The sequence below is a fragment of the Saccostrea cucullata genome, unplaced genomic scaffold (genome assembly GCF_032062105.1).
Source record: "Saccostrea cucullata isolate Sc308-1 unplaced genomic scaffold, CSIRO_AGI_Scuc_v1 ctg86, whole genome shotgun sequence".
Classification (NCBI taxonomy): domain Eukaryota; kingdom Metazoa; phylum Mollusca; class Bivalvia; order Ostreida; family Ostreidae; genus Saccostrea; species Saccostrea cuccullata.
In genome coordinates, this window is record NW_026930361.1 from 58,040 (window position 1) to 73,077 (window position 15,038).

General features: G+C 32.7%; 1 protein-coding gene across 8 annotated transcripts in view; it reads left to right on the forward strand.

Annotated features, from left to right (window-relative positions):
- The window catches only part of LOC134283821 (otoferlin-like), a 96,374-nt gene that overhangs the window by 14,670 nt on the left and 66,666 nt on the right, over positions 1-15,038 (forward strand). For all 8 annotated transcript variants that reach the window (XM_062766305.1, XM_062766304.1, XM_062766311.1 and 5 more), the window contains exons 5-7: positions 8,330-8,583; positions 12,873-12,988; positions 13,233-13,359. In XM_062766305.1, coding sequence (XP_062622289.1) covers positions 8,330-8,583; positions 12,873-12,988; positions 13,233-13,359 — 497 coding nt within the window. The remainder of the gene's footprint in view (positions 1-8,329; positions 8,584-12,872; positions 12,989-13,232; positions 13,360-15,038) is intronic.

Consider the following 15,038-nt stretch of genomic DNA (forward strand, 5'->3'; position numbering starts at 1 on the left):
TGAATCACAGTTTCCTTCAACAGAAATAATAAATAAATAAAATAATAATAATATTAGGGATGTCAAATCGGTCAATTTTTGATACTCGGTTACTCGGACGTTTTTCCGATCGAGTACCCGGGTACTCGGTAAAAGTGTAAATAAATATGAACAAGTTAATTGATAACTGTAAAACATTGTAAACTCTTGTAGAAATAAAACCGATGGGAGGTTACCTGCAAATGCGTTGTAACAATTATGACCACTTTGTAACCGACGAAATTTAATCTAACATTTTTTTAAGTTCAATTTATTTATCAGACAAATACGAGAAATAAAATCAGAAATGGTTCACAGTGTTTTTGTTTAAAAAATAATCTGTTCCGTAATTGTAATGTAACTCTTTGGTGCGTTTGATGTCCAAGTGATAAGTTGTCTGAGCTATATGTACGGTACAAACTTGATCAAGTTATCCTATAACAGAGCGGATTTATACGATCTTCGTACACTTTTTGATCCTAGATTTCATAGAATTACGATACGGTATGTTGTAGTTTAGAGCAACGATGGACATAAGATTTTTAAAGCATTTGCATTAATTGGCATGTAATCAAATGCATCCAAATCAACAATCGCACGTGCAATATCGTCTGTCTCTTTCCCGAGAATTTACGGCTTCTTGGAGAATTGACAAAATTATTAAATTTGTTTAAATATAATGGACCTTAAACGATGTTCAATGAAAACAAATAATTAAAGCAAACTAAATATAAGGGAAGACGACAGTCGAAGGTGAGAAAAGCCCGGGTAGGTACATCAGGTGTTTGGTCACGATAATTACTGTATAAACACTGCCACAGGCGATAACGGTCATTTAGAGGCATAGGAAACCCTAATTACTGTATGTACAAGTGCAATGAACATTTTACGTTTTAAAACCGATGTTTTAATGCATTAATAAATAAGCTTAGAAATATTTAAAAATATACATCCGAGTAACCGAGTACCGATTTTAGTATTCGATACTCGGACTGTTTGGATTTGAATGAGTACCCGGTTAACCGGGTACTCGTTGACATCCCTAAATAATATATATTTTTTCATTACCATTTTGCCTCAACATCTACTAGTAATTAAATCCATTATTGAACAGGCTACTTTCTAAGTAACTTTTACATATTACACTGTTACATTGTTAAGAGATCATGAAACTATACTGAAACTCTGGAAAAAATAGTTTTCTTCATTGTTTTTAGTATTTTTTTTAGATTAAAATATAAATTTGCTACATTGGAAAAATAGAATATCATGAATTTGAATTTCTTTTCAATTTTGAATACTAATTATGACCTGTGCCCAAAATGTTGACCTCTTTGCCCACTCATGTAGACCTCTTTGCTCACTTATTGTTAACCTTTTTGCTCACTTATTGTTGACCTCTGCCCACAAATTGTAGACCTCTTTAAGAACTCATTGTTGACCTCTATGCCCACTCATTGTTGGCCTCTTTGACTCTCTGTCCACTCATTGTTAACCTCTTTGACACTGCCCACTCATTTTAAACCTCTTTGACTCTCTGCCCACTCATTGAAGACTTCTCTGCTCACTCATTGTTGACATCTTTGCCCACTTTTTGACCTCTTTCACTCTGCCCACTCATTGTTGACCTCTTTGCTCACTCAGTGTAGACCTCTTTTCCCATGTATTGTTGGCCTCTTTCCAACTCTGTTGACCTCTTCCTCCTCATTGTAACCTATGCCCACTTATTGTAGACCTCTTTGCCCACTCATTATTGACATCTGCCCACTCATTGTGGACCTCTTTGCCCATTTATTGTAAACCTCTTTGCCCATTTATTGTAGACCTCTTTGCCCACTTATTGTTGACCTTTTTGCCCAGTTATTGTATACCTCTTTTCCCACTGATTGTTGTCACCTCTTTGCCCATTAATTGCAGACCTCTTTGACTCTCTGCCCACTCATTGTGAACCGCTTTGACTCCCTGCCTACTCATTGTAGACTTCTCTGCTCACATCTTTGCCCAGTTATTATTGACCTCTTTGACTCTGCCCACTCATTGTAGACCTCTTTGTCCATGTACTTTTGGACTCTTTCCCACTAATTCTAGACCTCTGTCCACTTATTACAGACATCGTTGGCCACTCATTGTTTCCCTGTCTTCCCAGTCACTGTAGACCTCTTTGCCCACTCATTATTGCCCTCTTTTCCCACTCATTATAGACCTCTGCCCACTCATTGTTAACCTCTTTGTCTCTGAACACTCATTGTAGACTTCTCTGCCCACTCATTGTTGACATCTTTGCCCATCATTGTAGACCTCTTTGTCCATGCATTTTTGGCCTCTTTCCCACTGTTTGTTGACCTGTTTCCCACTCATTGTAGACTTCTGCCCACTTATTGAATACATCTTTGCAAACTCACTGTTGCCCTCTCTGCCCAATTACTGTAGACCTCTTTTCCCACTCATTATTGCCCTTTTTGCCTACTCACTGAAGACCTCTTTGCCCACCCATTGTTAATCTCTTTGACTTCTCTGCCCACTCATTGTTGACTCCCACTTATTGTTGACCTTTTGCCCACTTATTGTTGACTTCTTTGCACAATCATTGTTGACCTCTCAGTCCTCTTAGAGATCATCAAAGGATGCCATTGTTTTAATTTCATGCATGTTTAACTCCATTAGTTCAAATTATGGCATATAAAAAACAAAAGCCTTAACTGAAGACATTTTATGATTATGAGAGAACATTATTTGAATCAATTCAGCTTAGGTTGAGCAAAAAAAAAAAAAAAAAAAATTAAAAAACCCTGAAAAATGTGCTTCTCAGCTCTTAGACATAAAAAAATTAACTTACATAGAAAGTCAAAGTCCTTCTGTAATATTATTATACAAGACTGATGTTAGACTTTTGATATGCATTTATTTTGTGGAAACCTTATTAGAACCATTTGTGGTAGTTTTTTCCTTAAAATTCACTAATTGTGGAGCAATAGTTTTGCTGTTTGGATAAATAGTAATGCATCAGATAAGATGACCATGGGTTGATGAATTTATCATGAGGGAAAAAAACAAATACTGATGACTGAGTGTTCTGAAGTTTTTGTTTGGATAATCAGTGAAGCTGGATCATTTTCCTTGACTCAACTGATTTGATGAACTGCAATTTGTAACAATAAAACCTCTGCCATTTCATCATAGTTTGCACAGCATTTTTCTGATGTGAATAATTAATTTCAAAGAATGTGGGTGGATATACATGTATTATGCTTCTTTCCCATTCAGAAAAATTTTGAAAAGTTAAGATGCACAGAAGAAAATGTAGTGTAAATTGTAAATGTTGTATATATGACATTGTTAATATAGGATAAGCTCCAGAACACAGCAATTTGCATCAATGATTCTTAAGCATTATATATATAAAGCGGGGTGGATGGACATGACCATTTTTAGAAATTTTTTACTGTCTTTGAGGAAAGATGGTTTCTCAATTTCATAATGAGAATTCCATATCATTATCACTCTTTTGGTGGATTTATTTATAATCTTATTGGAATGTCGTTTCGCGATTCAATCGTTGGTCCATTTGACTGATTGTCAAATAATTGATTAGTCATTGATATCGTTGGTCCTAAAATTGTCAAAGTTGTAAATCACAGTTTCGTCTAGAAAATGATTGGTAAATCTAATTTTTACCCTACAAAATCTCTCAAATAATTCAAGGCGGCCCCCAGACCCCTTTAGCCTTTAATTGATATCCCTAATTTTTTTATGGCTGTTTACTTTTTTGATGAATTTTGTTCAGTCAAAATTGCAAGAAGGTTATTGAAAAATGTGCCAATCCCATATTATAAAATCATAGATATTGCAGAATTAATAGAAAAAGTTATCTTGTTAAGATCAAATAGCCAAGAATTATGAATTGGTATTGACCCTACTATTGCATATCTGTCAACTCCTATGTGAGAAATTATTAAAAAACCTTGATAAATATTTTATAACTTTTTTTGTATGTAATCATTCTGTTTCTCTTTTCCTCCATTGACTACTGGAGATAATTGATTTAAAATCTCAAGGATATAGTTTTCTGGGAGTGCTTCTAATTTGTCTTATATTAGTTCTTGTACAGTTTTTGGTTAATGACTAATTCATACTGACAATAATGAACATTTTATGAAACCAAGCTTAGTTCTGGAGATTCTGAAGCAAATGTATTTTCACAATGTTTTTTTTTTCTTGTGTTAGTCTGAATATGGTCCTGAGAAGTGTACTTGATTGCACATCATATTTACATTCTTTAGTTGTCTGGTGTTTTTCTTTTTATTGAGACAATTGAATTGATGAAGTCTTTCAAGTTTATGCATATTATTGATATTGTTTTAAGTTGTGGAGCAGTTAATCTTATTCAGACAGATTTAGTTCTCAGAGCTACAAGAAAATTTACTTTAGGACAAAGATCAGGAAAAAAAACATTAGTCATACAGTGTAGGTGGTGTTCCTTTGATCAAAAGAAAAGGAAGTGTTTGAAAATGTTTCTCTGTACAAAAAAAAATATACAAGAAGAATTCTTAAGACCATGCAGTTACCGGTAACCCAAAAACATTTTTCCTCCATTGGTGCTATTATATTCATTACAAATATTAGTTTTAACTTGTTGCAGACTATATGCAGCATAATTTATTCTTGAAACTACGTGCATAAATCTAAATATTTGATGTGCTGATAATTGCCATCTACAGTAAAACATGCTTATAGAGAATATACTTATAATGAATTAATGTTTACAGCAAAGTGATTTTTATGTCCCATGACTTTAAAATAATATTGTAAACATAATTATTATATAAATGAATTAGACCTAAAATGAAGGAAAATCAATTGTTGCTGGCATTTCATTTTAAGCATGTTTTTGCTATATTATTATATCAAACTTTTTGTGAAGTTAAAGAGAGAGAAAATACGTCATTTCTACATAAAATCAATAAAAAGATAAGGCCATAATAAAAATATTAATTATTTTATATCGATTTTTTTAAACTTTTTGATGATGTATTCATCTAACATTCTACTTTCGTTTTAAATCCCGCGAAAGTCGACACGATTTTGACAGCTGAAAAGATGGTAATTGGTGTAATACATGCGTATAGATTTTAAACAAGGGTCATTGGTTGAAAAAGATTGGTGATGATGTGAAGTAAGAGATAATTGAACCTTTACTATGACTTTTATTCGGGCATTGTAGATAAAATTACACCGATTGAGCAAGTCAATAAAAAATCTGCAAAATTGAAAAAATAAAAAATATAAAATAAAAGAGGAATTTATTTATTATGGCCTAAATATATAGATTTTGATATACTTCATATTAACTAAGATAATTAATTTTCTGTCATTAAACTTTTGTTTGGGTGTTTCAATATTACTGTGTTTGCCATAAAGATATAAATGCGCAGAATTTTCTTCCTTTATCATCATTGTTGTGAATTGCCTCCATCCTTTGAACTGAATGATTGCCAGCTACTCTATTTGCGTTATAATTAGCAATTAATTTCATTAGCTTAAGTACTGTTATGAGAAAGTCCTCACTTCCAGATGGGACTTTGTAACATTTACGTCAATGCCCTTTACAGATATAAGATGCTGACTTGCCAATGTAGAAATTCTATTATTGATTCATAGGAGAGCTCTTAAATTGGCAGCATCTTGCTCCTGGAGAATTTTGTCATCTGCATTTTCGATTCCATAATGACATACTACATGAATAACTTATTTTTGATAATTATTTAATAATTATTTACTGGACAGAACATGTCGCAATGCATGTATTAAGACAGTAATACTCGTTTCGAATGAACACGGATATTGCAAATTCACTAATATAGCAAAGTTATCCTGGATCTCAAGCAATATAGTGAATTCCTTATTTGGATATAACAAATTATGGATATAGCAAAGTAATTTCATAGGTCCCAGTGACTTCGTTATAATTGAGTTTTACTGTAATTATATTTTGCTATTTGAATATGTGATTCTCATGTTGACCCAGAGTTTATAAACTGAGAGTGAGATGCATTTTTAAATCACTTTTGGCTAATTAAAATGAAAGATATCAAAATATTCACACATTTTAAAAGGGAAATTTCATTTAGTAGACCACAAATCTCATTGCTATCATGTTTTGCAACTTGAACCATATATTTTAAAACTGTTGAACTCTCTCTCTCTCTCTCAACAAAGTATTGTTTAATGTTGTACCTCTGTGTTTTTAAGGTTGTTTGACATGAATTTTCTCAATCTTTGGCATCATTTGCTAATCCTACTAAATGTATGTAAACACTCAAGATCAAGTCCTAAGAATTGATTAGTCAGTCATAACAGGCAGTAGTACACAGCTTACACAGCTTGAAAGCTTAAAGATTTAGTACCATAGTTCCTAATGATGATAGGTTTAACCATTTAGACTTTTATAAATTATGTCTACAACAAAGGTTGATGGTCTTCCGCATTGCTTCATCTATATGAGCTCAGTCTTCTGATGGAGAAAATAATGGCTATAATTTTTCCCCAGATGATATTATAAGCCATTACTCTTTGTTTCAAAGATAAACGTTTGTAACTTAATTTATACCAACTATTCCGAGTTGCTAAGTTACCAAGAACCTTAAACATGCAATGTTGTCTATTAGGATGTAAGCAACATAATTTGAACTTTAATTTCTTATTCCTTGTATAATTTAAGAGTTCCAGTTATATAAGGATCTTTCTGAGATTTTGTTATGCCTGGATATGCTGTACAGCTCCTCTGAATCAAATTTAAAGAGAATTCCATCTAAACACATATTTTTGTTAATTTTTCTTAAAAAATATACAAAGATTTTCATCATTTGATACAGGTTCAAAACTCTTGAAAATCGATGTATTCTGTTTAACCCATTGGCAAGAACAACTTATGGTACTTTGCTTTTAAATTAAGAATAATTTTTGGTTAATTTCAGTTTGAAAGGTACATTGTGGAGTTTGTGTACATAAATGTTGCATATGTCCTTAAATATACTGGTAATCTGTTTGTAACTAGCTGCAGGGGCCCGTTTTACAAAAGAACTTCTGACTAAGACCAAAAACTTCAGATTATTGTAAAATTTTGCAAAATTAATAATTATCTTTGAAATTGTCAGTGTAAAAATATCTTACCACATTCTTTTCAAAGAGTTTAAAATAATTTTCGATATAATGTTAAATAAAAAGTTATATAAAAATTAAACTTGGTCTTAAGTTGTAAGTCCTTTTGTAAACCGGGCCCCAGATCTGTAGCGTTATGGTTTTATATATTTGTGTTTCAACTCTTTGACCATAATGCTACAGATCCTATAATTCAAAAAAGGTGTAATTTACGGCGCAATATTTTTTGCGCACTTTTTGGGAGAATTTCTCCACTTTCCAGCATCGGTCAATTAACTACCTTTCACTCCCTAATTCTAGGCACATTATTTGACTAATCTGTATATTTTATCTTTCTCCCAACCCTTTATAGTCGTCTCTACAAGTGGTAAACTCACTTGATTAAAATTATTTGTTAGATTGCTGAAAATTCACTTCAAGCGAGTTTATTGCCTGTAGAGACAACTATAAATGGTTGGGAGGTGGATAAAATATACATATTGGCTACAGAATGTGTCTAGAATTAGGGAGTAAAAGGTAGTTGACTGACCAATGCTAGAAAGTGGTGAAATTCTCCCCAAAAGTGCGCAAAAAATATTTGCACCATAAATTGCACATTTTTTGCATCACAGGATCTGTAGCGTTATTGTCAAAGACTAATATATAAAACCATAACACTACAGATCTGCAGCTAGTTTGTAACATGATTGTAGAGACTGTCATTATAGTAAGAGGCTTATTTGACAGTTAATTCCCCTGTGTGGAAATCTTCAGTAAGAGGAAGTTTTCTTTCACTAAAACCACAACTCTGTTAGGTCTACGGCTGGAATAATTGTACCAAGTAGACTGAAAAGTGTGTAAATTTCATTGCGATTGGAATTATTTTCCAACGAGGCAGCACATATGAGCAATTTTTTTTGGGGGGGGGGGGGGGGGGGGAGGTGAAGAATTATTCTACATAAATACACAATGAAATAGTTTGAAGATGAAAATAAATATTGGTGAGTAAAAGAGGTAACAAAACTCAAGGATATTTCTTAAGGGATAAAAGTTGGTTATGACTGTTTATTATTGCAAAAGATGTCTAGATACAAAATATAGAGGAAATGGACAAAATTGCTTTTCCCTTTTTCTTATATATAAAACTCTTCACAACATTTCACACATTTTTCAGACAACTGTGACCTTTGAACTGGTATACAATGCCCCTGATGGATCTGTGGGTATGTGGCAGAAAGGAGGCTTCGACAAACTCACCTCGGAAGAACTTAGATCCCCCTTGACAGAGGAAGACCAGAACCTCAGAAACCTGGAACAGAGCAGTCTGGATTCCCAGTCCATCATCTCCACTGGCAGTCCCTCCAAATCAATTCATGGATCAAAACTCAGTCTGGAGTCCAAGAGGTCCGGGGGAAGGTCACCAAGACAGTAAGTTTACAGATTAAAGAAAAAAATCAAAAATTTGGGTCTTTTTTCTTATTTCTCCATATGAATCCATTCTTAAATGAGAAGTGAAACCCTCTTTCACTTCATAGGTCTATGACCATGCTTTAGCATCAAAGTATTTTTTTCATTCACAAAGTGCAAATTGTGCAGAATTAAATTAAGTTTGTGAAAGCACTTTGTGGATTTTCAATTTTTTTTTTTGAAGAGTTCACTTATTCAGAAGGCTTGTACAATTTTAATTCAATTGTTTTGTTATAATTTCTTCAGTTTTGAATTATTTGATTTTCACAATTGCTTTCAAAATGAAGGAAAATAAGAACATTGCAGGCTAAACAGTGTAGACTTTTAAATCTTCTTTCATCTTCCTGTAATACACAGGTTTGATGTTTGTGTGCAAAAATCTGCATAAAATTGAGGGGGAAAAATCAAACTAACATAAACTAAGCTGGAAACACTGAAATGCACAGCAAAGTGGTCTTCAATTAGTTAGGCAAACTCTCAATAGAAATTACAGACAATGCATGAGAGGCGCCAATAAGTCAACAATTGCGATTGTCACAGAGCTGCTTCCGAGGCGTCCAAATGGACAGGATCCTGCAGGGCAGATGCTTTGTATATAGGCTGAATGAGAACCAAGTTCATAATCAAGACATGCAAATAGAGTTTTATACCCATTGGCTAGCAATATTCTCTCCCTTAATTCAACATGCTGGTCTTGTAATACATGTGAATGGCTTAAAGTCTTAAAACACCACGCTTTGCATCAGTGCCAGTCATCTGATAACAGTAACTTGCATTATTTTCTATTTATATAACTAGAAAATTATTTTTACGGAGAGACTTTCATGTTCTTTACAATATATGTTACGAGAAGACCTGGATATTCAGTCTTTTTAGAGTGTGGATGATATACATGTACATTCAAATTACTCTTGTGCAGTGTTTACAATATATTACTGGAACAATATCTCCTTTAAATGGTTCAAGAGGCAGAAGTATGATAATTTAAATTCTATATCCAGACCTGAGTATTTTTGCCTCTGTAGACAGATTTAAAAAAAAAAAAAGAAAACCACGTTGAACTTTTAATCTAAGGAAGAAGTAGTGTCTGATTTCCAAGCACCATTTTCATTTTTTACAAGAACAACTTTGCATTCCTTGCCAGATAACAATATTTGTTCAATGACTAGAATATAGGAAGTATTACATGTGTAATTTTCCAAAATATGTATTAAAGAATGGTTCTGTTAAGTATGTCTTCAAAAATTTATCTTGAATTTATAGTGGGTCTCTATAGAGTAACTTGTGAAGTTAATCAAAATTATACATTCATTTTAAAAATCAATTCAGAACTGTAGAGCATTAAAAGACTTTAGAATGTAGCAGTCACTTAATGCTATGAAAAAGAAAACATTGAAACCTTATAATAACTGTGATGTGCTTTTTTCAGTGGTCAAGAAGTATAACTTGATAATCAGTATATTGGATATGACTGGTAATGAAATATTCTTTTCAGACAGCAATTTCACAAGGTTATTGACATGATTTGGAGTTAAGACCTGTTCAATTGATCCTTGCAAATGGAAATTTAACACATTTTTAAGACCAAAGCAAGTTACTTTTTCCTCTTGTCATATCTTATTTGTTATAACATCAGATGATTCACATATGCCTTACATCATCAGGGGAACTATATATATATATCTGATATAGCTCTATACTGAGTGATGCTTGTTCTTGTAGGTGTATCTTAATTGGGTCCCACATAGAAATTGTCTATTCATCCCTTTTTGCCAACTCATATTGTAAAATTTTTTTGCAGCGACATGCAAAAATACATCAATGCATTTAGAAATGATGGGTTAGTGTTTCTTACTTTGAGAAGATTCAATGTGCATATATAAAATATTTATTGTAAATTTAATGTTATAGTCTATTGGGTTTACCAGTGGCTTGAAGAAATTCACAGAGCTCTGACATTTAATTAATTTGGTGTCAGAAAAATTACCCAAAAAACCCTTCAATTTTGAGATCTTTGATGCTCTTCTCTTCCATTTGAAATGAAATAATTCACTGTAAAATTCACTTGGCTATAATGCTATCTCTTGAACGGTAGAGAATTGAAGGGTTCGATCATGCATATGTTTTTCTATTGTATGATATGAGCACAGGTTGCGTCAGGTATCTTCCTCATCAATACAGAAACAATACGCTGATTGATAGACCTGTCCTGGACCACAGTTCTGCATTCAGAAAATTTTCAGTTCATTGAAATATTTCGATAGATTGTCTTTCAATGGCAAACTTTCATAATGGATATATATTGCATGCGGAAACCAAATAAGGGAAAAATATCATGTTTGTTTTTCTTTTCAGCATATCAATTTCATGGTGAGAAAAATAAATTGTTGAGAGGCATTATATCAATTGTGATGCAATTTTACACTTTTAGCTTTAATAAAGATTCCAGGGAAACTATTGACATATGATTACCTGCATCATGAAAAATTGAAGAAAATAAATATCACAAAGCCAAATCTTTGTGCCGTAAACTTTTATTTCATGAATTTGAAAGCAGATTGGGATCCAGATTTCTATCACAACAAGAAATCTCAAAATCAAATTGCCTCCCTGATCATTATTTCTACTAATCACATCAGATCAGTAGAATTGGAGGTTTGAATAATGTTGACCAGAGTTTATATGTATGAGGAGTTCTTTGATCAATTATTTTGATGCTGTTTTTATTAATCGGGAGGGGGGTGGGGTAAGGAAACAGTGTAACATCTTTCCAATTTCCAAATGTTCATAACTCCCTTGTGAAGTAATAAAAGCAATCTAATCTGTTTATTAGGATTTTATTGTACATTTATTGTGCAGTATTGAGATTACTACAATGTTGATTTTGTTTCCTTGTTAGAATTTACCGATTCTAGATGTAATGTACAGGGGATATGAATGTCCAACAGTTATAATTAAGGAATCACTGTGTAGTTAGTATAGTATGCCAGGGCATCAACAATAGTGGGTAACATGGGATAATTCGATAATTTGCATAACGGGCAACCCCTTTATGCATAAATTATCCCATGTTTCCCACTATCGTTGATGTCCCTGGCATACTATACTAACTAGACAGTGATTCCTTATATTTCCATTTCATTGTGAAATAAAATTGTAGATTTAGACTTTAAAAATGTAGACATCTTAGATTTAAATTACATGAGGACTCCCATGCCAATTTCAATAGTCCTCACCCACTGACGTCAAACACAAAGGCAGCCGCATGAGATTTACATGCATATTTGGCCTCTTTAGTGTCAGACAAGAGACAGATACGCACAAGATTTGCATGCATATTAGGCCTCCTTGGCTCCTGACCTATCGGCGTACCTAATTTACATTCTGGTAGAATTATCAAGAAATCAACTCCACTAATTTTCAAAGAGTTATCACAGAGAAAGAAATTAGAAATGGAAATATTACAGTGTACATCTATATTGCAACATGAAAAGAACTGTATCTATATAGTTTATTTCATTTGTTTCAGCTTATGGTATAATATGGTGGAAGATTGAATTATTTCTTATATATACAGAACTATACATACAGAATTGATACCTTTTAAGTAATAAAAGGAAAATAATTGTTTCAATTTCAATTTTCATTAAAAATGTCTCAATGTGGAACAAACATACAATACATGTATGATATTTTGTATGGTAATACAATATTCCTACAAGCGTTTATCTCTGTGTAAATAAAATTCAATTAACCAAACATAACCAACTCACCTCCTCACCCAACCCCAACATAGATAGAGGAATATATGGTTCAAGGTCATATGGAAGGTCAAGGTTAAGAAATTTAAAATAGCTGAATTATTGTCTCCAGCTTGTATCAGCTTTAGGAAAGAAAGTTTTGATGAAAATATCTTGAATGGTTTCTTTAAATCTAAGCTAGATAGATGCAAAATACGGAATAATAAAGTCAATCTGTTGCTCAAAGTTACAAGTAATTAATTTAAAACTTGCAAATGCTTTCAGCTGGCTCATCCATATTAGGCATACCGGTATATATTAGGCTTTTTAACATTATTTATGACATAATCTTTAACATTTTTCTTTATACTCCTGCACCAATTCCTAAATTGAACACTTTTTGAATGTCATTCCCAAATGAATGTAATGCTTCAAACTCTTCATATTTTTTCTTGAAACATAGATTCCTTCCTAAATATGTTGTATGGGGGCTCGGTTTTAATTTTTCAGAACCAAAAATTTATCCTCTGTGGTCAAATTAATGATGAATGTGTCCAAGCAACGAGCAGGTGGAGGGCTTCCAGATGGGGATGACAAACAATCACTCATAGACGACATAGAGACAGGTTTGCTATCTAGAATATAAAAAACCTTGTCTTACATTTATAGATGAAAATAATTGTTACTAAATGTATTTGTGTACATGTATTTGTATTTGTAATTCAGTAAAATTACCGGTAAAGAAAATTCATAATAATAAACCATGTCTTGTCAAAGAAAAATAAGCAAAGTGTGCAAAAACTACCAAAGGTATATGATTTAGTGATTATTATATTCATTTACTTCTAAAATCACTATATCTTTTTCTAGATCCAAGTTTAGATGCCAAAGCAGCAGAAATTGCTTCAATGGTGGGAGGCAAGGATACTAACCTTGACGATGATCAGCAGAGTGAAGGTCAGGGGTCATTATCAGCTGGACCAATCAGCTTCAAAAGGTCAGTATCAAAAGTGACAGTTTTCAAATGAATTAAGGTTATTGCATCAAAAGCACTAAAGGTTGAAATCATGACAAATCATGGGCTGCTAGCATGCAAATGATCGGAGAAGTGAAGCCTGATGAAGATTATTTACTATATGCTAGTCTTTAACTTTCAGGACTGATTCAAATAAACACCAATTATTGAAAATTGAACTCTATTTTAATGAATATAGGATGTCTTTTGAAAACTTTCAATACAAAATTTGTGTTGGATATTATTTGTTTTGAAAATCCAGAAACAACCATGATTAAAATTTAAGCTGTATAATTACAGATTGTTATCGCTTCGACGATGTGTATCTCGGATGCAACAAAGAAATATTTATGTGAAACAAACTCAATTTTCTGCACATTAAATTTAATGAGCCTTAAATGTCCCATGTTCCCTTACCTTGATTTTTTTTTGGTGGCATTCATCAGAAGAAATGCAATGAATGGTAATGGAAGAAGAACAATGAGCATGGATGTCAAAATAATAACCATAATTTGAAGAGAATTATAAAAATCTATACAGCCCACTCAAATGATGTCCAATGATGAATCTTCACAAACAGTAAAAAACATTTATCAATAAAAAAAAATGATTCTCTTCTGCTTATTAAATACCCCCCATTACCCATACCCCTTAATATTACCACAAATCTTCCCATAAGTCAATAATATTGTCCTGTCTGCAACCTTTTCTGTCTACACTGTTATATTTTTTTAAGATACAGTCAAACCTCCTTATCTCAAACTTGATTGGAAGAAGGAAATACTTTGAAATATCGAAGGGTTTGAAATACTAGGAGAAAAGTGCATAATTTAAGAAAAATTAATGGGACATCCAAAGGACTTTGAAATATTTGTGGTATTTGAGATAGCAGTGTTCAACTTACTGAAAATCAAGTATGATTGAAAAATTAATGGCATTTTTAAAAGAATCTTCTTTTCAAAGAACCTGTGGACTAGAAAAGCTGAAACAATTTGTGTTGAAACATCCTCTGGGGATAAAGTGGGACATGATGGGGGATCAAAGTTTTATGACTAGGAATACATGGGATTTTTATGCCCCGCCATGAATATGACTGGGGCATATAGTGTTTGTCATGTCCGTCTTCCGTCCTTCCGTCTGTCCTTCCGTCACACTTTGCGTTTAGCTCTGTTCAAAGCTAAGTTTTAAAGAAACTATCCAAGATATTTTCATCAAACTTCATATGATGATAGATATTGATGAGAGTTATGCAACTGCAGCAACCTTTTTTGACCTTGACCTTTTCTTTGACCTTGACCTTACTTTTCTTAAATTAGTGTTTAGCGCAGTTTTAAACATACCATTCAAGATGGTGTTATCAAACTTCACATGTTGATACATACTAATGAGAGCTATTCAACTGCATCAACATTTTTGTCCTTGACCTTTCCTTTGACCTTGACCTCACTTATCTCTAATAAGTGTTTCACTCAGTTTTGAAGATACCATTCAAGATCTTTTTATCAAACTTCATATGCTGTTACATATTGATGACAGCAATTCAACTGCATCAACAATTTTGACCTTGACCTTTTATTTGACCTTGACCTCACTTTTATCATACTGTGTTTAAGTCAGTTTTAATTAAACACATCATTCTAGATATTTTTATTAAACTTTAT